Genomic DNA, 26,608 nt, shown 5'->3' on the forward strand with positions numbered 1-26,608 from the left:
ACAGTGCACGCTGCCGTCGTCATCAGTACATACAGGAAGTAATGAGCTGCTGTCTGGTGAACGGGGAACGGACAACGGGGGAAAGGGTTCCGAAGAAGGAAGGAAGCGATACAATAATGACATCTGAGCTACAACCGCCAAGCGGACCGTGAACTGAACACCTAACATCTGCGGTGAGTGAGAAGAACAAACGTTTCGGGGCGCTCCTGAACGCAGCCATTTGTATACGCAGCTGAGGTGTTAACCTCTGCGCTGCTGGCACGACAGGGTCACGAGCTAACACACACACACACACACACACACACACACACACACACACACACACACACACACACACACACACACACACACACACACACACACACACACACACACACACACACACACACACACACACGTACGAAGATGGGACGTTTGAGTGTGTGTGGAAGAGCAGAGGGGGACCTAAAATCGCCACCTTCCTTAGCAAGATAATAACTGACACTTTATACTATATGACAGAACTGTAAGTGGTTTATGGATTTTAAGGCCTGCAGATAACACAATTGGGGATGTCCCTGGGCCACTTGGGGACTGTGACATTGTCCCAGTGTTCTGCAAACTAAATGATAGATACTGAAATGCCACTACTGTGGATCGGATCTATTTATCCCATGATGTCTTCTCATAGGATAAAACCACATACAAATCAAGTCCTTAGTCTCATGCACATCTGTTTGGCAGTGCCTTGACATGCAGAGGTTTGGGAATCTGCCTTACAGCAATAAGTGAACTATTTATGGGCCTCACACACACTTTCTGTGTCCTTGATCTGTTTCCTTTGAAGTCCACCTCCCCAGATGTCTTCCTTTATGGCGGCACAGAGCAGAGATACCCACATTTTCACATCAGGGAACCACCAGCTTCATGTCAGCAGGGAGGCGCTGTAGACGAGGGCTCCAAATGTGAATATTTTCCATTTTACTTACTCTGTTTTGTATCACTATTAATTGGAAATGTTTGGGTTTTGGACTGGTGGTTAGACGATACAAATATTTCTATGTCAAATTGGACCTGGTATTTGTTTTACCAACTTATTAATCGAATAATGACTGGTGGTGATGCAGATAACATCTATTATCTAAGGGATTATGTAAAGCCAGCAGGTCATTATTGCAAATTCAAACTCTTGACAGGGTGATGCAGGAACCTGGCTAGTTTCCAAAATATGTATTATGTAAACTCTGATATCAATAAATATTGCAATCTAAAATGATAAACTCTGTTTTTACACAGCTATGTTGAATACTCGTATACTTGAATTGATGCAATGATGCTGTAGATCGAATATTGCTGTATTTTCTTGCTTACTGATTTGCAATATTGCCCACAATGGCCTAATGCAAACAGAGATATGATATGGACAGCTAAATCTCTGACACTTGGCACATGTATGTGTCATGTCTTCCAACCCTACAGTGTATATCAAGTCCTTTCATTGTGCAACTTTCTGAATTGACACTAATCAAAGCATGTGAGGGTCACTTTGAGACGCTCAAACATTGCTTGTGGATTTAATAATTAACTTCTTGAACTTCTAACATTTTTGGACTGAAGCGCATAACAAGTTAAATGAGTTACCTACAATGTTTTTTCCGACAGTTAAAAGTAAGTTTGGGGTCCTGTAGCCTCCCTGTTGGATGTGTAAACACTCACTGCTGTTGTTATCGGGCTGATCTCTGGCCTAAGTCCCAGTCCAAGTACTCAACGTACTGATTACATCACAGAAACACTTCTATTATGTAGGATTTGAATTCTTGAACTGGCCGCGGGATTGTTAGTAACTTCTATTGAGCCCGCATGATTTGCGGCATTTCCACCTTTTATGCGGGTGAAGTCCTTGTGTAAGACAGGTTTTCTAACCTCTGGTACCACCTGGCCATTGGTTGCCATGATGAATGATGACTTAATGAGATGTGTGGGCCTCTCAAAGGTTTGCCCCTTTGGACTGGGACATAATCCTCTGAGTCTAGCTAAAGTTCACAAGCATTGTAACAATCCTTAGTCATGGTGGCACAGCAAAAAATTTGTCAGTGTGAATAAGTGGAGTAAATCTAATGACAACGCAGGGCAGGCGTTCGGGCAGGAGGAAACGAAGGGGTAAGCCTATAATAATTTTTGTTTCAGTGAAGATGATTTGGAGAAAATCAGACTCAAAACTGCCTTTTAATTTAACATCAGCCACGTGTTGGTGAATTTCAGAGGGGAGTTTTTCTGCCTCAGGTGTGGGCCCTGATGTTGCCTCTATAATGGACTGCTGTTTGGTTGGGGCCCTTTTATGAAAGAGTCTTTCAGCTCCTGCGCTCCTTTCGGAGAAATGCTGCCATGTTTAGGCCACAGAGTGTGAAGCTCCTGAGGCCGAGGTTAGAGGTGCCTGGAATTTGCTTGGGAGTAGATTGCACACATGTTCTACTCTATAGAGCCTGGTGGTGACCCCTCAAGTGTCAGACAAGGTCACATTAGTTTGTTCAGTGTGCAAGTATCGTTAGAGGAATCCAGTCTTCCAGTGACTGGACAATGATTTTTGAAACATTTCTGCTTGCAACATCACATAATTCTATGCTTTATCAGTTATGTGAAGTTAGATGAAAATGGATTTGTTTAACGAAACTAGGGCTTCAACTAGCAGTTATTTTCCTTATCGATTGGCCTTTTCTTTGAATTATTTTCTTGAAAGATCCAATAATTATTAGCTGTATTAGACACCAGAAAATAGTTAAAAATGTCCCTTGCAATTCCCCAGAGCCCAAAGTGGCAGCTTTAAAGGAGCTGTATTTCGCATTCAGAGCATTAATATAGCAGCCAACAAATATTTGCTATGTAAAGATGCAGTAAAGGGGAACTTAGTAGTGAAAGATGTCAGTCTCTCTTTCTGTTTGTGTTGATAGCCTTTCCAGTCTATAGACTCCACTTACTCCCACTGTGCTGTCAACCATGAGGTTTCATCTCCTTCTTTTTTTATCGCATCCAATAACAAACTAAAACCAAATGGATCTGTAAAACGAATACTTGAACAAGCATCAGTGTGATTAAAAACTACCCAAATCGACAGAAACCGTCTTTGGGAAAATTTTATTTGAGTTATATTGTCAATACAACACGGTCTATCATATACATTTTTTCTCTCATTATTATTCATTTTTATATATACTTTGTATTGGTATTTAAAAGAAAATAAGTGCACAACAAAACAAATCCAGACAAAATGCTGAAAGTCTAAGAGGATCACTTTAAAGGGCCTGTGTGTAACATTTTATATTTATTCACTTTTATTGGACGTCTATGCAAAGGATACGGAACGGATTTTCCAAGAAACTCCAAAGGATGTGACATTACAAACAGCAAGCTAGAGTTGTTGTACATATGATTGTAATTCATTTTACAGAATTATACCAACATGATGGCAGTCAATTATGGCCAGTCTCACTGTTCTGACCCGTACTTGCTCGTGCTACAGAGTGTGCAAGCATGCGGGCACGAGCAAAGACGTGAAACAGAAACAGAAAAGATTCCTGACATTTAACATTTTTGCTTGAATGAGCAGATGATATTACAAAACGGTCCTTGATTTTATTACCAATATAAAAGACATGAGGACAGTGCTTGTGACATTGGTGCTTTATTAGCTGGCTGTTGGTGTATTTCCTGATTTACCTGTTCACAGCTGCGTGCCCTTTGTCACTGAATGGGCTCCTCCCAACCTCCACGTTGACAAGGCACCGTGGTGGTCACTTGATACTCACCCAGCCTTAAACTGATCTACTTCCTGCTTCTTGTGATGTAATGTTTAACCTGGCATGCACTCACTCGTCCGAGCGCTTAGCAGAATTTCAAATCGAGGTATAAATAAATGATCTTCCTGCCATCACAACTTAAGATTTTGATTGGTGACCAGACCCTGCTTATGGAGAGTATGTGAGTAGTGACTTGATTGAGTTTTGTCATCTAAATAACATGTTGTATGGTTAGGGTTAATAATATGATATACAGTAGTTATAGGTTCAACTTACTGTGACTTGTTCCTGATTAAAAAATAAATTAAACAAATAGCTTATATAACCTAAAGGGTGACGTGTATTTGAGCATAAATCACCATATTAATGGGAGCCTATTTGACAGTATAAAACACAAATAGCACACCTTTTGTAAATAAAATGTTGAATTCATAAGCACTAAAACACACCACTGTTCAAATTTACTCAGGGTTTTTTCTGCGACAGCCTTACTTGGTCTGGTATGACCAGTGGTTTTGGTTGCTGTGTGTTATCTGATGTTATCAAATTAAGGCAGATGGCACCTTGCATGGCAGGTTCAGGTTCAGGTTACTTTATTGATACCCAAGGGTAAACTACTGTAGTTTTGCGGTAGAGAGTTGAAACATCCATCACAATATGAACAATAAAAGCAAGACATAAAACAGGGAACAGATTAGAATCGACAGTGCTGCAATCCATGAAATAAAAGCATGAAATAAAAACGAATAATTAAAAATATAGAAACATAAAAACACCTAGGGAAGATTTCGTACATATATAGGTTAGAAAGAAAAAAAAAACAGTTCAGGAGAATGAGAATAAAACAATGAGTTAAAAAAAACAAAAAACAATCTATAAATTACAGCTTGTTTACCAGTGAGATTGCAGCTGGAACAAAGCTGTTTTGCCATCAGTGTATGAATGTGAATGTGGCAAAGTAGTGCAAAAAGACTACAAAGGTGCTTTATAAGTACAAGTCCATTTACCATTACAGACAATGCAATAGATTTTGTGTGTACAAAATAGAAAAAGCAAAAACATTCAGAATGAGAGAAATATATAACATGGATCTATTGTTTCAGACAAAAAGATAGGACCTGAGCTACAGGACGTCGTGGAAACTTGGAAAGAGGACAAAATACACAAATAAGAGACAACACTCAAGAACAGATGCAGAGAAAGGAAACAAACACAGGGAGAGTGAGAGATAGACAAGGACAGACAACCGACGGTTCAAAATATTCAACAATGTTCAAAGAATTTTACAGGAAAATAAAGGAAATAGATTTGGATATAACAATACTCAAGATATGAATAAATGAATAATTTGACACAAGGACAGGGTTAGAAAAAAAAACATGAATATAAGCTATTATAGACTAGTACAAAATGTTATCCATCATCCAACCAGTCAGGTTTTGCGTTGTACAAGTCCACATGTCTTACTGTCTCTCTCTCTCTTTTTTTTTTCTTTAGGTCACTCCAGGCCTCTGTCCTCCATGCCTGCTCCCCCAGGCTTCCCTCGACTGGAGCAGAATGAATCTATGAACACTCTGCGTATCTCCGTCGGAGGCCTTCCTATGTTGGCTTCTATGGCCAACACCACTGACCCTCGTTTCCGCCTTAAGTGGAGGCCCATTGTGGCGGTGGCCTTCTCCCTGACCCTGCTTCTGCTGCTCTTCATGCACTTGAGCTCGGGCTTGCGCTCCCACTCCTACGACTCCCACAGCTTGAGAGCCAGCCGCGGTTACACCCAGCAGTCCGATTCCCGTTACAATGACACTTACCCTCTCAGTCAGCCAGAACACACTCCGCAGGGCACCCGCTACCGCATTGGGGTCATTGCCGACCTGGACACAAGCTCTCGTAGTGACAAAAAACTGACCTGGTTCAGCTACATGCGGCGGGGGCACCTGTTGGTGTCCCAAAGTGGCGACAAGGTAGCAGTTGAATGGGACGCGGACAAAGTGCTGCTGGAAAGCCACCTGTCGGAGAAGGGCAGGGGTATGGAGCTATCTGAGCTGGTGGTGTTCAACGGGAAACTCTACAGTGTAGATGACAGGACGGGCATCGTCTACCACATTGACGGTGACAAGGTTGTGCCCTGGGTCATCTTACCTGACGGTGACGGCAGCGTCGCCAAAGGTAGGCACTACTATCCTTTCATACATGCTGTAGTGCAAAAGTTAATTTGCACTCTCTACGTTACGTTTCAGAAGTCTATGAGGGGTTAGCAGAGACAACTTTTCAGTTTTTGCGTTTCATTTATATATCTGTTTGGGGCCACAGGAGATGTGTGACAGCAGCCATTTTTCTGCATTATGAGCGCTTTTACTGATACTTTAAGTATATTCTGCGGATTATACTTTGTACTTTTATTTAAGTATGATTTTGAATGCTCTTTTTTTATAATGTAGTATTTTAATGTCTTTAGTTAGTACTTATGTAAGCTACTTTCTCCTGATAGGGTTCAAAGCCGAGTGGCTGGCGGTGAAGGACAAGCACCTGTACGTCGGCGGTCTGGGGAAAGAGTGGACCACCACTGAAGGGGTGTTTGTCAACAACAACCCAGAGTGGGTGAAAGTAGTGGGCTTCAGAGGGGATGTACAGCATGAGAACTGGGTTCCCAAGTACAATTCTCTCAAGTCTGCTGCGGGGATCGAGCCTCCAGGTGAGGATGTAAATCTGGTCTTGCTTTAGATCGCTTCCGTTTCCTTCTCTTTGTTGAGTTGTTTAACCGTATTCCCCCGAATCTCCGCAGGGTATCTCATCCATGAGTCAGCAGCTTGGAGCGACACCCTTCAGCGCTGGTTTTTCTTCCCCCGCCGTGCCAGCAAGGAGCGCTACGAGGAGACGGCGGACGAGAGTCGCGCCACCAACCTCGCCCTTAGTTGCTCACCAGATTTCAAGGACATCGTTGTAAGTCGAGTGGGTCCGCTTAACCCTACTCACGGATTCTCCTCCTTCAAGTTTGTACCCAATACAGACGACCAGATCATCGTGGCTCTCAAGTCAGAGGAAGACGGCGGAAAGATCGCAACGTACATCATGGCCTTCACGCTTGACGGACGCATCCTTTTACCTGAAACCAAGATCGGGGACGTGAAATATGAGGGCATAGAGTTCATATAAGCTCTTGAGGCCACTGTATTTCTATGTTGTTTACAATCCAGTCACTGTTGAAGTTACTGTACTTGCTGCTCCCTCACTGAGACACAATTCTTAAAGGATCTTCAGTACAAAATCGAAGAACTACGGCCTGAGACTGTTTTGAGAGCCAGCCAACATAAACGGCCAGCACGTCTCGTGGTGATTCATCTCCTTTCCAGGGCACCAGTACTGTCGCCTTTCTTTTAATGAATGTACAAACGGTTGATTTATCAGGCTGTGATTTATTTTTCTAAAGTACACATTTTGATGCACATACTGTACAGATGACTCAAAAAGTCAAAGGTCCCCCCCCCCCCCCCCTTTGCTCCATGTCAAACATCATTCTGTACACACCAAACTGAAAATTTTACTTTCAGTGGAATAACTAAAGGTCTGTTTTTATTCTTCATAAAACTCAACATAATTTGAAGGACATTTTCTGACGAAAGATGAATTATGTAATGTTTTTTGGTGGGATGACCTGAGTAAATATCTTGATTCCTATTTTCTGAGTCATGTCCTCAATACATACACAATTGCAACAATAAATATAATAAAACAAAAAAGAAGATGAGGTCAAGGTGTCAGGCTCAATTCCAGTTAAACGCCAATGAGAAGATGTGTGTCTGAGTAGCTCTTGTATGAACAGGTAATCTGTTCCAGAGATTGGGGGCAGCCACAGCAAAGGCTCGATTGCCTCTATTTTTATGCATCCGGTTGGTTGACTAATGAGCCCATTTAAAACCTTAAATCAAGCAATAAAATATTAAAATCAGCCCAAGTGGACACGAGGCAGAGTGGAGGGAGGTCGAATCTAGTATTCTGTGATCATGTTTTCTTTTTGTTTGTTTGTTTTTTACCAGTTAGAAGACAAGCGGATGTGTTTTGTACTAAACAGGCTCCTCCCAACCCAACCCTATGTGAACTGCTGTATTTGGACAAATTATCGTATTAACGTGAGCCTATATAACTTTTAAAAGAACAAATAGTACACCTTCTGCAAATAAAAAGATGAATTAATAAGCAATCAAACACACCACAGTTCAATTTAGGTTAATATGCATAGGGGTTTTGCTGCTACAGTCTTACTTTGTCTGGAGCAGTGGTTTTGGTTGCTCTACTTTAGCTAGATTTTACTCTATAGGAGACATTACTGTATACTGTTGCTATTGTTTCTATCCTATTTATCTGGCAGCTCTCCTGGTTATTTTGCGAGACGGCAAGCCACTCTAAGGTGACTGAAACTCTGCAACTGCAGGTTGTCCAGATGAAGGCCAAAGGGATGACCCTCTCAGCCACTGCAACAGAGGTTGGGCATTCCATGTCTGTGATTTCAAGAATATTGAAACTTTACAAGGACACAGATTCATTTTAGTCCCTCAAAAAGGCTGATTGTCCACGTAAAACAGGTGCACATCAGGTGGAAGGACTCTCAATGGGGAATCAGTTCAACACTGCAGCTGGAGTTGCTCGTCAGTGTCTGTCCCGGCACACAGTGTATCGCCGTTTAGACTTTTTGGACTGAAAGTCCACTCTGCAGTGAACAAACCTCTCATCAGCAGAGAGAATAAAAAGGTGAGACTCTTCTTTGCTGAGGAGCATGTTGTGTGGACAGAGGAGAACTGGTCCAGAGTGCATTTCAGTGATGAGAGTATGTTCAATTTATTTGGGTCTGATGGGAAACATTATGTCCGGTATAGGACTGGGGAAAGACTGAACCAAAAGTGTAAAGAAGGCCTCTTGTACAGCTACATGGCAGGGCGAATGCAAATGTTCATGCGAAACGCAGTATGAGTATGACAATGCAATAGTTCTGCTATGTAAGGTGGCCCATTTAAAATCTTAAAATCAATCCTGAAAACGACAGGAAACCAGTGGAACAAGGCCAATACAGATTATCCTAGCTCACACTTTAATTTCCCAGTTAAAAAACAAGTGTACTAACTGCAAATGACAAGGAAAACCGACAGAAATGATTGAGAACAAAAACGGAGCGGAGCTTGGGGAGCTGTTGTCAAGAGGATTCAGAAACCGTGGGGGCGCCATTTGTATAGCCCTGGGCTAGACTATTTAAACAAATTTTAATTTACTACACTGGGGAAAAAAATGTGCCTCCAATTGGGGCCCTTAGAAACATTAAAAAGTTAAGTCACTGATTGATAGATATGGGATACATTTACCCAATCAGCTGCTATCATGTGGCCGGGTTCATAAGGTCAGTTTTGTTGTCAAACGTTACGTCACTCACTGTTACTAGAGAGTAATGCGGCAAATGGTCAGAAAGGAGTAGCGGAGCACAAAAAAAGAAAAGCACAACGACTGAAAGAACAGTGGGACCAAGATCTACTAAGAAATTTCCTAAATTGACAGGATTTTTCAAGGTTGCGTCTCTTCTTCTGTTCTAGTGATTTCTTTTCTGATAAAGCATGATTAATAATGTGGGGGGGTCCAAACAAACAGTAGCCTAGGGGCCCCTGACCACCTTAATCCGCCACTGCGAACCTGAGATTAATTCATATAAAGACAGTGCAAAAAAACATGCTGAAAGTGCTAAAGGGCCAAGATCACATGTTCATTTAAGCTAATGATTGCTTGGCAAACATAGGCCACTATGCTTTTTGTCCTCTGAGCGGAAACTCTCTATCTATGGCCTGAAAGTTAAGAGCTCAAACCCCCTCTGCACTTTGACAAGCAGGACAAGTCCATTCTTACTGGCTATCCCAAACTCTCTCCTCCACTATTATTACTGTTACACTAAATTCTAGGATTTATCATTATCCCATCATTTAGGGAAACAGTGGCTGTAGAATAGTTTCAATAATTTGACTAAATGGGCGCCTCCCAACCTCCACGTCTGCAAGATAACACAGGACCACTTAATATTCACCCAGCATAAAACCGGGTGACTTCTTGTTTCTTGTCACTTGAATCTGACAAAGAGTTACTCGTGTGAGCTCTTGCCAGAAGCTTAAACATAAACTCAAACGATCTTCCTGCCATCATGAATAATGATTTGGCTGGCGAGCAGATTGTGCTTATGGAGAATATGTGAGTAGGATTCAATTGAATTTCATCATCAATATGTCATGTTGTAGCCTTGGTCAAAGTAAGGTTTGAAAAAATGTCTTTTCTTCAGATAACTTACATTGTTAAACATTTACAGTAGAGACCGCTTATAGTGATCATGGTTACAGTGATCAACCGGTTATATGGATAAAAAACTTGGGACAGAATCATTCTTATAAAAATGTTGTTTAAATCATTTGTTTATCAAATAGCCTGCTTAGAGTGTTCATTTAGGGTCCTTTCATACATAACAACAAATGGAAAAAAATAAACCATGGCAATTCTATACCTATATATATATATATATTTTTTTTTTACTATATTGAAATGTATTTAAATGATACACCATAATTTCAGTAAAATTCACTAAATAGTGAAGCTTTCCGCTCAATTACTTTATATTTGTGTAATAAATATAGGTGACAAATTTCAGTTAGATCTTAAACTGCATGAGAAATAAAGCAAAAGCAAAAAAAAATTCCCATTTATAACAATGATGGTCAATTTGACCTGGACATACATGATCACTAGCAGAGGTTTTCACTGTAATAACTTTTCTTTAATTGCAGTCACACATAGTTTGTCATCAATGTGGAAAATTGTTTTCTTACAGACGATCATAAACATGTCCTTTATTTTTCAGGCCACCAAGTGCTGAGGATGATCCAACAGATGGTTGGTTTCTCATTTAACTACTGAGAGCTGATAGTGATGGCATATTCTTGTATGCTTTGTACCTGAGTTTGTGTGCATTTCTGTGTTCTATGTTTTTGCTTGGCTGCATGACAGATTTGCTCATTTAAGTGTAGTATTAAAGGATTAAAGAACATTTTGATCAAGTCCTTCCGTTTAGTTTTAGCATTTTTTCACAGGGTAAATCAGGTTATACTGGAACTCCAAACTGGAATGGAGAGTTGCTATATTTGAGGATAAAATATTAATGTGAGAGTATGTATCCTTTCACTTTGGGCAACGGGGGAATTGTCAAACATTGTTAAGCCAATTAGTTTCAGAAATGTGATGTGTTATGAGGAAATCTATTTTTCTATAGATCACTGCAGGCCTCCGTCCTCCATGGCCACTAACCCTCCTTCCAGCCTTAGGTGGAAACCCATACTGGTGGTTGCCTTCTCCCTGGCCCTGTTTCTGCTGCTCTCCATGCACTCCCACTCCAACAAATTAACCACGCAGAAAAGCATCCGCAGTGTCGCCCAGCAGTCCGATTGCTATTACAATGACACCTACCCTCTCACTCCGCCTGAGCTCACGCCGGAGGGCACCCGCTACCGCATCGGGATCATCGCCGACCTGGACAGAAGCTCTAAAAGTGACAGGGAGATGACTTGGTTCAGCTACATGAGGCGGGGGCATCTGTTGGTGTCCCAAAATGGCGACAAGGTAGCAGTTGAATGGGACGCGGACAGGGTGCTGCTGGAAGGCCACATGTCGGAGAAAGGCAGGGGTATGGAGCTGTCTGAGCTGGTGGTGTTCAACGGGAAGCTCTACAGTGCTGATGACAGGACGGGCATCGTCTACCACATTGATGGTGACAAGGTTGTGCCCTGGGTCATCTTACCTGACGGTGACGGCAGCGTCGCCAAAGGTCAGCGTTACCATCGTTTAATACATGCAGTATTTCCATTTTATGTCACCTTCATTTTCTAATGAACTACATTTCAGAGGGAAATAATGTAATTTTTTACGCCACTGCTTTTTTTTTTGAAACAGCTCTTTACTTACGCATCGGATGTCTATGAGAGGTTAGCAGATGTAACTTCTCACGTTTAATTTAAATAAAACTGTTTTGAGGCCCAAATAGGTCACATAATAGAAATAAAACAAATACATAAATTGTGAAGCTCAACTTTTTCATCATGATCAGATTTATCTTGTGACCCTTAGGAGGACCATGACTCCTAGTTTGGATACTACTTAACTACAATATTTAACTGTAGCCTACAGTTGTGACAAAAAATGATCAGCCCCTACAGGAGTTATGGAACATTTTCCCAAAATTCTTCCCATTGTTTGCAGCATTGATAAAACTCGATATAATCAAACATTCACCAGTGCTTTTTAGAATCTTTTTGGTACATTTTGTAATACAAAACAACATTTTAGGCTTGCTTTATATCAAATAAAGAGAAAAATTGGGTTGTCCAAAATATCAGCCCCATGATGAGGTGGTCAATATTAATTTCCCCCATGTGAATTATTGCCTCCAAAACACACCTGATTAACCTATTAGCTTTCAAACCACACATGTGCAGTCCTTTGGCTTCCTAACAACATCTGAACATTTGATCAGACTAAAAGGACTCCAAGGAACAGGGCACTTGAACACATAATAGAGACTACTCACAATGCCAAAGACAAAGTAAATCAGTCTTGAGCTCAGAAAGAAGATAGTGGAGGCCAATGATAAGGGGGGAGGCTATGCTGTCATTTCCAAGCTTTTTCCAGTGTCTAGAACCACTGTACGTTGCGTCATTGCCAAGTAAAAGGAGACAAACTCTGTAAGAAACAAGCCTGGGCGTGGTCGTAAGTGTAAAGTTTCCCCATAATCCTGTTTTCCCATGAACATTTGGAAGGTAAAGATGAGTTTTGGAAGTCTGTGCTTTGGTCTAATGAGACTAAACTGCAATTATTTGGGTACATGATGTTGGATATGTTTGGCAAGGAAAGGGAGAGGCCTTCAACCCTAAGAACACAGTTCCCACAGTTAAACATAGTGGTGGGTGCATCATGCTGTGGGGCTGTTTTGCAGCCTCAGGCACAGAGGGACTTGGTCGGGTGCATGGCATTATTCATTCATTCATCTTCAACGGGGGGGATGGAGCCGATCCCAGCTGACATCGGGCATGAGGCGGGGTACACCCTGGACAGGACGCCAGTCTATCGCAGGGCACATAGAGACGAACAGAGACACACAACCATTCACACCTACGAGTGATTTAGAGTCATCAATAAACCGAACACGAGCATATCTTTGGACTGTGGGAGGAAACCGGAGAGCCCGGGGGAAAACCCACGCAGACACAGGGAGAACATGCAAACTCCACACAGAAGGGCCAGCCGGGATTCGAACCAGGAACCCATAAAAAGAAAATTATGTTGACATTTTGAGGGATAATATGCAAAATCTGCTTGTAGTCTATCCTTAGGTCGTCGCTGGGTCTTCCAACAAGACAATGACCCAAAGCACACATCAAAATGGGTCTAACAGTTCCTGAAGGATACCAAAACAAAGGTCCTCGGTGGCCCGCACAGAGCCCAGACCTCAATCCCATTGAGAATCTGTGGCGGGTGCTCAAAGTGAATGTCCATGCTCAGAAACCACACAATTTGGACCAGCTGGAAAGATTTGTAATGGAAGAATGGGCCATAATAAAGAAAGACTCAAGGGGTTGTTGTCAATTGTGGCTCAGAAAGGGTACACTATTGACTGTTTAACTTTTGTCTTTGTAGTGAATTTATTTTCAAAATAATAAACACGTGTTAAGAGCAATTTCCATGGAAAAATCAGTAGTTTTGTCTAATTTCATACGGAGGGGTAATTATTTTGGTCACAACTGTATATACAATAGGCCTACTGTAGTCTACAAGCTCCCCCCTCGACCAAGCTACAAAAGTAAATGCTACTTAAACAGTAATGCATCAGTATTAACAATCTAATAATGTGAGGATTTTGAATGCAGGACTCTTACTTGTATTGGAGTATTTTTATGTGTGTTTTATGTACTTTCTTCTGATAGGGTTCAAGGCTGAGTGGATGGTGGTGAAGGACGAGCTCCTGTACGTCGGCAGTACAGGGAAAGAGTGGACTACCCCTGATGGCAAGGAGGTCCTCAATAACAACCCACTGTGGGTGAAAGTAGTGGGCATCAGAGGGGATGTACAACATGAGAACTGGGTTTCCAGGTACAATTCTCTCAAGTCTGCTGCAGAGATCGAGTCACCAGGTGAGGATGTAAATCTGGTCTTGCAATTGCTTCAATTTCCTTCCATTTGTTGAGTATTTACGTAGCCTATTCCTCCGCAGGGTATATCGTCCATGAGTCAGCAGGTTGGAGCAACACCATGCAGCGTTGGTTTTTCCTCCCTCGCCGCGCCAGCAAGGAGCGCTACAATGATGTGGCAGACGAGAGTCGCGCAACGAACCTCCTCTTTAGCAGCTCGGCAGATTTTAAGGACATCATTGTAAGTCGAGTGGGTCCGCTTAACCCTACTCACGGATTCTCCTCCTTCAAGTTTGTACCCAATACAAACGATCAGATCATCGTGGCTCTTAAGTCAGAGGAAGTCGGCAAAACGACTGCATCGTATATCATGGCCTTCACGGTTGACGGACGCATCCTTTTACCTGAAACCAAGATTGGGGACGTGAAATATGAGGGCATAGAGTTCATATAAGCTCTTGAGGGCATTGTGGTTGTGTTTGGTTCACAATCCAGTCACTGCTGAAGTTACTGTAAGGGAGACATTTGTACCTACTAATTTGCTATACTAAAGTGAATCTAACAATACTTCTTTGGATTCCTAGACATTTGATTCATCTGATAGAAAAGTTAAATTTGTACCTAAAAAAACAGTTGGTTACTTTCTCTGTGACTCACTTTTTATAAGCAAGAAAATGCTCTAACTGTGCCTGTGCATTGTGATTTGAATCACTCTTGTTTTTGATTGGAGATATTAAAGCTGTTACAACCATCACATGTTACAATTGTCCCTGGTGTCCCCTACTCGCTACTTCCTCATTGAGACACAACTCCAACTCTGGCCAAATGCTACAGATAAACTACTCATCAATTTTGCTTCCTTAACATGTCTTATTGCAGACTAGTGGAAAGAAAACAACCAAAACACACATTAAGGTTTGACTACATTTGGTCTATTTGTGACTGTAGATTTCTCCTAAATTCACCAAAAATGATCCTTCTTTTACATCAATGCACGAGTGATACAGTAATAATCGAATGGTGCAGGATAACATCTTTTGGCTGTAAAATACCTTGTCCTTATTATACTTAAATAGTTTCACTTAAGTGACATTTTCAATGCAGTGCCTTTTATTATATGTTCACTGGGTGGTATTAGTTATTTTACCTAAGTAAATGATTTGAATACTTTTTCTACCTCATTTTAAAGGCCATTTTCTCAAACTGAGTTTTTTCTCATAGTCCACTCCATCTCTCCACTTGAGTAGCACTTACACACACCTTTCCAGTTTTATTCCTATTTATATTCTGAAGAATTTGCAGAGGTTTTTTTCATATATCATTCATAGTCTGATAGTCTGATTATATATAAATTAAATGCTATGACTGTTGACAATATTTTCTGATAAATGGAGTGATAAAAAGTGATCAGTAAAAACCTTTGACTCTAATATGTCAACAAACCAATCCTAGACTAAACCAAGACTTACTTTCTAGAAATATATGGAAATTAGTACATATTTAGTAAAAAAAAATGTGCATATGTAAACATTACATTTCTAAAAACTTGTAAAATATAATTATCTTAATATTAGTAATCAACTGGGGGATGTTTCATGGTGATATCTAGCTCGTGGTAGATCCTCTCCTACCCAGGACAGCAGTATGTCACTTTTCTTGTAATGTATTTCTTTCTCTAAGCAAACATTTTCATGCACATACTGTACACTCTCAAATGGTCAAAGGTTTTTCCCCCTTCGCTCCATGTTAAACACACCAAACATGTTATTTTCAGTGGAAAATCTTAAGGCCTGTTTTTATTCTTTACATTATTAAATTCTTTACATTAAGACATTTTGGTGAAAAATATAAGTAATGTTTTCGGTGGGTCTTCAGTAAAAATCTTTCCTAAGTCTTGCTCTTTAATGCATGTGAGCCTGTTTGTGAAACTATAGTTTAAGATAAAAAAAAAACTAGACATTGTACTCAAACAAGTCTGGACCAGACCAGAAACTATTGTGCAACACACTGCTTTCTGCTTTTTTCTGAAATGACACTTGGGTAAAGCAGCAGTAATGCAGAAGCGAATCCTGCTTTTTTTTCCTTTAAAAAGAGTGAGATTTGTGTCACAGACTTCAAAAGAGAGAAACACATTTTGGGACGACAGCATTTCATAACCAGCAGGGAGAAGGTAATGTGGTTTTATTACAAGTAAGGATTTAGTACGTTTTGTCTTTCAAGTATGACCTTAAAATTTTAATGCACAGATGTAGTATAATCATTTTAAATAAATTGCATTTTATCTTAATGAACACATAAATATGCAAAAAAAAAAACACTTCAATGCATAATTTTTAAATGGGAATTAGTTCATATTTCTCAAATTGCTTCCTCTTTGTCATCCTCTGTATCAGAGTCCTACACTGTCGTTTGGAAATGCTTACACACCGAAATGTATTCACTCTGTGGCTTCAGCTACTTCTCCCTGTCTGTGGAAGTGCGGGGAAATTGAACCTGTTCAGTGAGTCATCCGAAGCACATCTCTTTTTTGTTTTTCACAATTTTTACCTTTTTGCCTTGAAATTAATGTCATGGAAAGCAAATATTCCATTTAAAACTTTATTGGTTTTAAATTTAGAACTGTAAAGTATGCAATACCCATATTTTGTGCTTTCAAATTGCTTTTTGTCCATTAGATTTAAATAAAAAAGAAATTTGTCTTTGGCACTTTAAAATCTTGAAATGACAAAGTGGGAATGGTAATAAAGGGATGTGTGGATTGTCCTCCCGCTGGCATGTAAGTAAAAACATCACAGCAATGCATGATACTCAGCAGTATTGTAACAATATAAGAATAAATAAATAAATATACATTAAAGTAAGTGATGGTGTTGGTTGCAGAATGTCCTAAAAAGCAGCCTTAATGCTAGGGAGGGCTCGGGGGAATTATATTCTGACTAAGCTCACTCAACACAGACTGTAGATTATCCAAATGATTGTATAAGCTCTCTGCTGTCATGGCCTTTGTTAATATCTTACGTCTGTGTTTGCATACAGGAACAGAAAGAAACATTGTGCCGCAGGAAGGTGAAGTAAGGCTGTTTGGCGGTGGTGTTTCCGAGGGCCGTGTGGAAATCTTTCATGATGGCAAATGGGGAACAGTGTGCGACGACGGATGGGACATGGCTGAGGCCCAGGTGGTGTGTCGTCAGCTCCACTTCCCTGGAGCCAAATCTGTTGTCATTGGGAAGGACTACGGAAAAGGTGCCCTCCACTTCCATTTATCTCCCACCAGAGGGCAGTGACATTATTTTGATGAGTGAGGAGCTGTGATGCTACAAATTCAGGCATTAAAAATGTCACTGTTTAATGTGTTACTGCCATGACAATGAACGCATTTATTCTTTTATTTTATCTCATAGCGTCTGGACCTGTTTGGCTGGATGATATGACATGTAAAGGCACAGAGAACTATCTGTTTACATGTGGTTTCACAAGCTGGGGATCAACTGACTGCACCCACAAAGAGGACGTTGGAGTTATTTGTGAAACAACCAGTACGTGTAAAAACTATCTTTATACTCTCAATGCTTAATCAAATATTTATGAATCTAATAATTTGTCATTCCAGGCACAAATGTGACCATGAGAAATTCTACAAACTTGCTGGACCACAGCATCAGTCTGTCTGATGAGCTCGGCAAAATGTTTGACGATGGGAAGAATTGTGACTTCCTGATCTTAGTCCAGGTTGCTACTGGAAATATACAAGAGGACGGCACCCCGGAGATAGCCGTGACAACTGTTTGCACGCACAAAGTCATCCTCTCACAATTTCCAATGTTCAATGCTTCAGAGGGTACCTCTAACATCACGGTCAATCTAAGCCAGTCTTGCCAACCATATTTCACCTCTTTCATCAGGTATACTTAAATGACTATGACTCACATTAATTTGAGATGCAGAATTCATATTGATATTCATACATTTATACCCATTTGTTTTGTGATTATTCTACTATCCCAATAGATACATTTACACCCGCAAAGTGGATGTGACCTTCTTCCCTGCACAGTGCCTCCACTGGATGGCTTATAAGTTTGGGGTGAAGCAGCTGATACAGGGCACAGGCCAGCTGTTCTCTAAAATTCTCCCAGATGACCCCTTGTTCCACACCCAGGTGTCCCTGTATCAATATGCAGAGGAGACTGAGGACTTTGTCCTCCAGGAGAACTGTATTCAGTATCTGGCCTGGAACTACCAAAATCTGACAAAGTCCCCTGCTTGGACCCACCTCTCCGCTGAGCTCCTTGGTTCTCTTCTAATGCGCTCAGACCTCGTGGTGCCAGATGAGTATTTTGTGCTTCAGACTGTGGAGAGCTGGATCACAGAGAAGGGCAACTCGACCAGTTTGGAAACCCAGGTTGACCTGTTGGGTCGCATTCGTTTCCCCATGATCACTGCTGAGGCACTATACGACCTGGAGTCCAACTCTTCTCTCTACAGCACTCATAAGGATTTGTATCAGGAAAACATCCTTAAAGCATTCCAGTTTAATATTCTACTCTTCAGCCAACTGACATCCAACCCAAAGTTCAACACAGACGGTGGTGATTACCAGCCCAGGATCTACACCGATCAGCCATGGAGCACTGCAATAACTCCAGGCCCAACAAACTATTCACCTCAGTACCACAGCAGGAGGAATTATATACAACACGATCCAGCAACAACCAAGTCGTTCAGCACACCTATCCACAACAGTCTGATCTTTAAGCGCAACAAGGTTCAATGGGAGGCAAATGTCTTCAAGAACCAATATGAATGTTCGAACCGAGGCCTAAAGTGTAAGACGGTCCCTGCGGCAAGGGTAGTTCAAAAGAACCAACCCAGCGAGTTGAAGAACATCCTCTTTCGTAACCGGCTCCTACTGATGTGCCAAGGCAAGTACATCTGTCAGGTTCAGGACTTCAAGAACAACTACGCTTATGTGAATGAAACCCAGGGTCTTACCTATCCCTGTCCTGATGATCAATACACCTACCACTTTGTAGTGAGACCAGAGTATGTCTGATCCAATCGGAGGGCCGAGCTCAGTATTTCTTACATCTGATCAATGGTCGTGTCTGAATGCTATAACTAGATTTGTAAAAGTCTAACAAGATAGTTATGGTTATGCATTGACCTTAAATGGTAATGGTTATGGTTATGGTTAAGGTTAGGCATAGACTTTGAATGGTTATGGTTATTATAGGCCATTGGGAAGCGAGACGTTTTCACAAATCTAGGGCTACCCTCTAGACACGAACCTGATCAGTTTGTCTGCTTATTATTCAATAGATTACAATAATACCACAATAATATACGTATGATTTTTTTCATAATTTTTTGTTGATTAGCTACAAATGTGTCACCTAACAGGGTTTAAACTCAAGTATCTTTTTCTGCTTTTCCTTAAAATGGCATATAAAGAAAATGACTTCTAGATCCTTTTGTGTGTGTCTGTGTGTGTGTCAATACTTTGTTCTCCTCAAGAGCAACAGAAAATCAAAGCCTGGAGTTTATCCAGATGTGAGAGACACATGTAAATGGGGCCAAGTTAAATTAATCATCAGACTCATTTATAGCTTCACTCTACTAGATATCTGCAAAACCTTTCAGTTCTGGGAGTACCAAATTAATGCTGAAATATATGAGTGTGCTCTCTACTGAGGTTTATCTATATCTGCTGTCATGACCTCAGCCATGTTGCTGCGACACAGCCCAGTAAAGGAGCATTTTCATGAGCAGTGAAATGTAGGTTCTTCAGGGAGCAAGTGAGTGCATTTGGAATTTATTTCTGGTAAATGTCATTGCCCGTTTGATATTTCTGTAAAATATGCTTATCTCATATAGAGAGTTAGAGTTATATCTAAGTATAAGTATAAGGCTACAGTCAGCAGCCAATTAGCATGACAAATGACTGAAATAAGGGAAACAGCTAGTCTGGCTGTTATCAATGGTAACAAAATCCACCTGACAACGCCTCAAAACCTTTCTTTATTCTCTCTATTTCATTTGTACAAAAACAAAGTGTAAAAAAGGGTTATGTGCCGGATTATTTCTTGAATGTGACCAGTTCACTTCCTGGACTTCCTACACTCCTGAGTAGTCATAACACTCTACATCAGGAAATGGAAAACATTGTTCAAGGCATGTAGCTACAGAAAAACAAGTTTGTTGTGTTGATGTCACGTTTCTCTAACAAAAAAAAAATAGATAACGAGCTTAGTAAAGAGCCTATTGTATACTGCAAGTACAGTAATCAGTAATACAGACTAGGGACTCCTTCTTCCTTGGGATCACATCTTTTTACTTCCAGAGGATTTGGTTCACATCCCAGGCAATGGAGGAGAAACCCTATTGTGTGCCAGATCCAGCCTTGACAAGTCCCTGCATCTACAGTATGTCACCGCAGGCTGAGCTGATTGCTTGCAGGAGATTTTCCCTGGTAGGTATAGTGGTTTTGGTCATAGACCTGCACCACCATTCTTTGTCCTGCTTCCCTCATTGTCCTTCACCGAACAAGAACATGGTCTATTGAAGAAAATGACTGTTCTAGCTCTTGCTCTTCCTTCCCCTCCCCCTCCTCACCCTCATCCTCCTCTTACACATACATCACTCTTCCTCCTCTGCCTCTCAGATCCATTGTTGGTATCAACATTCAACTCACCTGTGCCTGCTGTGCACTCTGAAATAGCTTATACTCTACTCAATTGGTTTAATCACATCTTTAGAAACAAGTGTGACAACTATTTTAAGTTGTGTAGTTAAACGATGACAACTCTGTTGTAGTTGTGTTCAGCTTCTGCAAAATGTGTTTAAGCGAGTGGGAGTGAGTTTTGCCAAAAGAGTGAATGGTTTAATAAATGCCTTCAGGGCACTGATCATTTGGTTCACTGGTGTGTAACAGTTCAAAGTCACGTTTATCATAGCACTTCTCCCACAAACCAATTTCAAACATGTTGGCTCCATTCAACATCATCAGATAAGGTACTGGTTTGTGTTTACAGCAGGGGTTTGATTGAACATGATAGCAGTGTCCTCTTTATGAATCATGGAATCTTCCTCAGCAACTCGCCACACACCACACTGTCTTCGAGTCTTCACACACAACTGACACACATTTTGATAACATGCGGGTCTACGTGCCTGGACAAGTGGGTAAAACTGCCATACATACACAAAGTGACTCATGGGTTTCTGAGAAATGTTACTGACTGTGGGCGCACCAAAGCATGGCACAACAAAAGATGATTGATCAGTTGCCTCAGTTGATCATTACGTGATGATTACTGTGTATATTTAAAGATGACTCCTCCACATGCGCTCACGGTTCAGGGTTGTACAAACACATAGCAATGGTCTAACGGAGGAGAGAGAGCGATGTACAGCAACTAATGTATTCATCACCACGAGGGAAGGTTCAAATATTTCATCACTTGTTTTGCTTTTAGTAATATCTGGCTATGTTTTCATTATTGTGTCATCTTTTGATACTTTGTTTGGTTTACCCCAGAATTCGTTTATAATGGGCTGTATGACGGATTTAAGTCTTCAACAGCTCTAATGCCCTCCCGAAACTTTCCAAATGCTTTCCAAATGCCTCTACTGTTAGAAAAAAGGAAGTATGTTGTGATCACATACATTGAAGTGGAAAATTATACATATATATGTTGTGTCATTTTAGTGGAATTCAACATGGTTATTTGATGTAATTATTATTATTATTAGTTACAATTAACCTAAAGGTTATTTTTTTTGGTTGAACAAAAATGTATTATAATTAATACTTGAAAACATTTTTTAAATTGAAGTATATGTAAAGAGTCTCATTTTTGAATATTAATAAAATGTGTTTTCAATACCTTAGATAAGCAAATTTACATGGTATATAACTGAAATTTTACATACCATAGTATAATGTGAAACTGATATACTGCTTCAACCATACAAAGGGTTTGTAGCCACAAATAATTATTACCGAACCAATTCTCCTCAAATGAGTTTCCCTGAATAAAGCATTTTAGCAAACTATTTCATTGTTTTGACTTTGACTTTAGAATCACTCTAAATAATAATAATAATAATAATAATAATATATTTTATTCATACAGTGCTTTTAAAGGTACACTAAGACACTTTACATATAAAGAAATATAATAAAATTAAAACAACACAATAAAAATCACAGTAATGATCACAAATTAAAAGCAGTCCTGAAAAGGTGAGTTTTGGTTAGTGATTTGAACGCTGTGAGACTGGTGTGGTCAAGGATGTGTTTGGGGAGAGAGGCTGCGGGAAGGAGTGTGATGGTGGAGCAGGTCGCTGAGGTAGGAGGGGGCGTGGTTGTGGAGGGCTTTGCGGGTGTATGTCTTGCGGGACAGGGAGCCAGTGGCATTTCTGGAGGACAGGGGTGATATGGTCCGGGATCAGAAGATCAATTCTGGTGGTCTGGTCTTCATGTGATGAAGGCATGGAACAAAGTTTCAGCAGCAGAGAAGGAGAGTGATGGACAGAGAAGAGTTATGTTTTTGAGGTCGAAGAAGGCTGTGCTGGTGATTTGACTGTTCAAAAGAGAGGTTGCTGTCAAAAATGAATCCAAGGTTGCGGACGTGAAGGAAGACAGTCATCTTTCAGCAGCAACAAGCAGCTGTTTTTTTGGCAACAAGAAAGCTCTGATAAACCAACTACGCTTCCTAGCTCTAAATTACAGTTAGCAACTTGCTGGTAAACAGCAGCTGAACGGCCAGATGTTGTGAATGTGTCAGTGTTGCCTTAACAGTTTATTCCCTCACCAGCAATACATTTGACTACAATTTATGATTCAAGCGGCTAAAAAAAATTATTTTAGGAGGGAGGAGTAGAGCCACTGCTCCTTTGCATTTAAAGGAGCCAGTTGAGGTGGTTCGGGCATCTAGTAAAGTTGTCCGCTGGGAGAAAGCCCTGGGAAGACCCAGGACGAGGTAGAGAAAATATATCTCCACACTTGCCTGGGAACGCCTCGGGATCCCCCAGTTAGAGCTGGTTAAGGCGGCCCAGGTAAGTGAAGTTTGGGGCCCCTGCTAGAGCTGCTGCCCCCGCGACCCAAAGATGAGATGAGAGATAAGATGATTATTGATGTCCCCACAGTCTTTCTGTGATTAAACAGTAGATGTGCTGAAGGCGATGCAAAGGTGAAACACTTGCACAACATCAACAAGCTGTTTAAATTGTTAATCAGATTTAGAGCCGCCCCAGACACAGTAGTCATGGACTGGTAGCATTGCAGAGGAAATGACTCTACAATAGATAATTGTATTTTACCAGTATGGATCTGTTACGCAAAAGTGAAAGTTCCTGTAATCGCATGTGCGAGTTTCCCCTGAAACCACCATAAGACACTGATGATGCTCTGTTGCTTCGTTACCAGCAGAGTCATGGTGACTAACTGTAATGTGGTGGTGCCATACTGAGGACAGTCCAGACCATTTTGTCCCCAAAGCCATTGTACGATATTAATGTTGTTTTTATTTTTTTATGCTGATTCATTGTCTCACATTGTCACCAATATTATGCGAATAGCTGTCCTGATGAATGGAAAATAGTGGGAATTACCCTTGGGCTGTGGCTGTGTGACATCAAAACAGAGATGGTGAAGAGAATGGGAGCGGACAGGCAACGGGTGGGAATGGATAGTGGAAAAGCATACGTGTTGGTCAGGTCATGTGGGATGTGTGCAGGCAACAGGGCAGAGGAGGTGGGAGTCAGAGGATGTGGGTCACTGCCACAGCACCCACCAGTTCCCGCAATGAGACCCTCTTTTTCTGTCTTGCCGGGCACTTCCATTTTTGAGAGTATTCCTGGCCTTCCAAGTCTGTAATTTAGGTGATGGAGGTTCAGGCCATTCCTGAGCCCCTTTTGGAGTTTGTAGCTGGTAAAGTACACAGGGGGGCTGCTTACATTGCACTTCTTTGACAAATCCGCCCTCTTTCAACAAATTAAAACCAAATGTTGATACAATAATCCAGATCTTAACTGGCAAGTAAAACCCTGTTCTAAAGGGAGAGTTGCAGTGTGGGAAATAGCTCAGAAGAGTCGTGCTGTGAGGTCATATGAAATATGCCCAGGAGCCGGGGACACGGTTGTGATCTGAGCAGAGCCCACCACATCAGTCAGCATCTCAGTGCAAAGGAAGCAAAGTGTTTGGACAGGGGGCGGCAAGGCTTTGCCCAGAAGAAGGCGTCTGCTGTTCCTCTGATGCCTTCGGTAAACTGCGGAAAGAGACGGAAGCATATTTCTACTGATTAGGTCTTGGATGTGTCACTTCCTTTCATGTGTCTTCATTTCTGTCCTACGCACAACATCTGTGTGTTGTCCCTGTTACGTCTTTTGTGCCTGCTTAACTTCCACTCTGCTTACGGCGAGTCATACTGGCTTGCAAAATGTCTAACAATTTGGAAATTTTCCTTTTAGAAATGATGACATTGTTACTTTCTTGTTTAAGATGTTCTTTACGTTGCTGGGGACATTAGTCATTTCCAATTGGTTGTCCTATTTTCCTCTCTCTCTCTCTCTCTCTCTCTCTCCCTGCCTGTTTTTACACAGACATCAAGTAACAGACCCGTGGAAAAGCAACCAGGCAAAAATGCTCAACTATGGAAAAGAGTGGAAATATTTGCCAGAGTGGCCAGAAGACCGACAGTCGGTGGCCAAATATGATGTCAGGGAGAGATGCAGCCACAGCAGATACAGTCCTCCCTCTCTCTGTCTGGTCCTTTTTCATTATTCATCATCAGCTCGAATCATCAAACACACCATGCCCTCGCTGTGATCTCTCGATTCTCAGCCAGAATCAACACACTAGGCCACAAAGCTCAAACCTCTTGAGCTCCTCAGTTTCCTGAGGTGGTGTGGCAGTGGTGAACTTTCCAACAAAAGAGCCATCTATTTTAGTGCATGAGTAAGGGGTGAGAAACAACTAAAGAATCCGACTATAGCATAATGTTTCTTTCACAGGAAAGCAGAGGGGTTTGGGTAGTTTACGCTTGGGGGAATCGCCGCCAGATTGAATCTATTAAGTTTAAGGGGATGATGTCACTTCTCTCCACTCCCACTCCAGTATTTTCATCTGTTACAGTGTTTTAATAGTTACTGAAAATGACTGCATGGATAAACACTCTCACTGAATTCAAACCACAGATAACTGTAGTGTGGGCTGACGATTACTCAGCAGGACCCATGTCAATATTTTCTCGACTGTGAATTATAAGTACCGTATTTTTCGGATTAAAAGTCGCTCCGGAGTATAAGTCTCTTTAATTTAAGAAATTTATTTGATAAAATCCAACACCAAGAATAGACATTTCATCTTGAAAGGCAATTTAAAATAAAAATAGAATAGAGAACAACAGGCTGAATAAGTGTACGTTATATGACGCATAAACAACGAACTGAGAACGTGCCTGGTATGTTAACGTAACATATTACGGTAAGAGTCATTCAAATAACTATAACATATAGAACATGCTCTACGTTTACCAAACAATCTGTCACTCCTAATCACTAAATCCAATGAACTCTTCTTCCTCGGTGTCACTTCTGAACAACTCCGCCAACTCCAAGTAGCAGGTAGCATCTTTTTTTTCACAATGCACTTCTGCCATGACCCGCCGATTGCTGATATACGCCTAGTCTCTTACGTGTTATTATTTGATATTTAAGGTAATGTGTTAATAATTTCACACATAAGTCGCTCCAGAGTATAAGTCGAACCCCCGGCCAAACTATGAAAAAAACTGCGACTTATAGTCCGAAAAATACGGTAGCATAATTGTTAAAAGATCCCATCTTGTGCTCATTTTCAGGTTGATACCTGGAGTTTGAGTTTCTACTAGAACATGTTTTCATGCTTCAATGTTCAAAAAAACATGTTATTTATCTCATACTGTCTGTCTGAATATACCTGTATTCACCCTCTGTCTGAAACACTCTGAGGAGCGCCTGTCTCTTTACGCCCCCCACCTGAAAAAGCCAAGTCTGCTCTGATTGGTCAGCATTTCTGGGTTTTCTACACTCTCCGTATCTCTGCACCGTCATTGCAGTCAGAGAATGACTGTAACGGCACTGTAGCAACACACTCTACCTATATACAGTATAGTATAGTTGTGACATCACAACTGTACAAACGTCCTGACAGCTCAGTTAAAGGAGCCGTTTCTGAATACGGGCTGTGTGCATTTCCCTGTGATTTCTCTCTCATTGACCGTTTTAAGTTTTTATGTAGCACCTCGACCTGCGCTATACTTACAAAAAGACAAGGATTTTTTTTAATTATTACTATTTCTACAATATGGGACCTTTAAATTTAGTAGGGATGTTATTTTTCTTTCAAATGTTACATGAGACGTGGCATCTAATTTTTTAACACCATGGGGCCCTTAATCGATTACAAAATAACAACGTATCAAATGACATTATGGCAACAATGTAAATATGTAAAAGGGGTTGCTCATAGTGATGGACCTACAGAGAATTATCACCTGAATCTGCAGCTCCCCTTGGCATTAAAGAAGTAGATAGAGTTTCAGCTCATGTTTAGCTGTCCTGCCTAACTTTAATGTATTGTTTCACTCTCGCCGC

The 26,608-nt window shown here is 41.0% G+C and overlaps 3 protein-coding genes across 5 annotated transcripts; all 3 read left to right on the plus strand.

The window, feature by feature from the left end:
• The first annotated feature begins 34 nt into the window (after positions 1–34).
• Positions 35–7,448, plus strand: LOC310960055 (soluble calcium-activated nucleotidase 1-like). Of its 3 annotated transcripts, none has more exons than XM_083931652.1 (4): positions 35–173; positions 5,271–5,939; positions 6,262–6,465; positions 6,556–7,448. In XM_083931652.1, exons 2-4 carry the CDS (start codon positions 5,294–5,296, stop codon positions 6,924–6,926), a joined length of 1,221 nt encoding a protein of 406 aa, XP_083787778.1. In that variant the 5' UTR covers positions 35–173; positions 5,271–5,293; the 3' UTR covers positions 6,927–7,448. The 3 variants fall into 3 exon arrangements, with proteins under 3 accessions (XP_083787778.1, XP_083787780.1, XP_083787779.1); XM_083931654.1 differs by lacking the exon at positions 35–173 and adding an exon at positions 832–944; XM_083931653.1 differs by lacking the exon at positions 35–173 and adding an exon at positions 3,808–3,954.
• A 2,530-nt stretch (positions 7,449–9,978) lies between these two features.
• On the plus strand, positions 9,979–14,423 carry LOC310959408 (soluble calcium-activated nucleotidase 1-like; the record flags this gene model as incomplete). Its single annotated transcript, XM_083930739.1, has 5 exons — positions 9,979–9,992; positions 10,654–10,685; positions 11,062–11,613; positions 13,766–13,972; positions 14,053–14,423. Exons 1-5 carry the CDS (start codon positions 9,982–9,984, stop codon positions 14,421–14,423), a joined length of 1,173 nt encoding a protein of 390 aa, XP_083786865.1. The 5' UTR covers positions 9,979–9,981.
• Positions 14,424–16,091: 1,668 nt separating this feature from the next.
• LOC310960078 (galectin-3-binding protein A-like) lies at positions 16,092–19,433 on the plus strand. Its single transcript, XM_083931682.1, has 6 exons — positions 16,092–16,139; positions 16,363–16,469; positions 17,006–17,212; positions 17,371–17,505; positions 17,580–17,871; positions 17,978–19,433. The coding sequence occupies exons 2-6, from the start codon at positions 16,385–16,387 to the stop codon at positions 19,020–19,022; spliced, it is 1,764 nt and encodes a 587-aa protein (XP_083787808.1). The 5' UTR covers positions 16,092–16,139; positions 16,363–16,384; the 3' UTR covers positions 19,023–19,433.
• The last annotated feature ends 7,175 nt before the right edge of the window (positions 19,434–26,608 follow it).

Source organism: Echiichthys vipera, assembly GCF_963691815.1.
Source record: "Echiichthys vipera genome assembly, chromosome: 17".
Taxonomy (NCBI): domain Eukaryota; kingdom Metazoa; phylum Chordata; class Actinopteri; order Perciformes; family Trachinidae; genus Echiichthys; species Echiichthys vipera.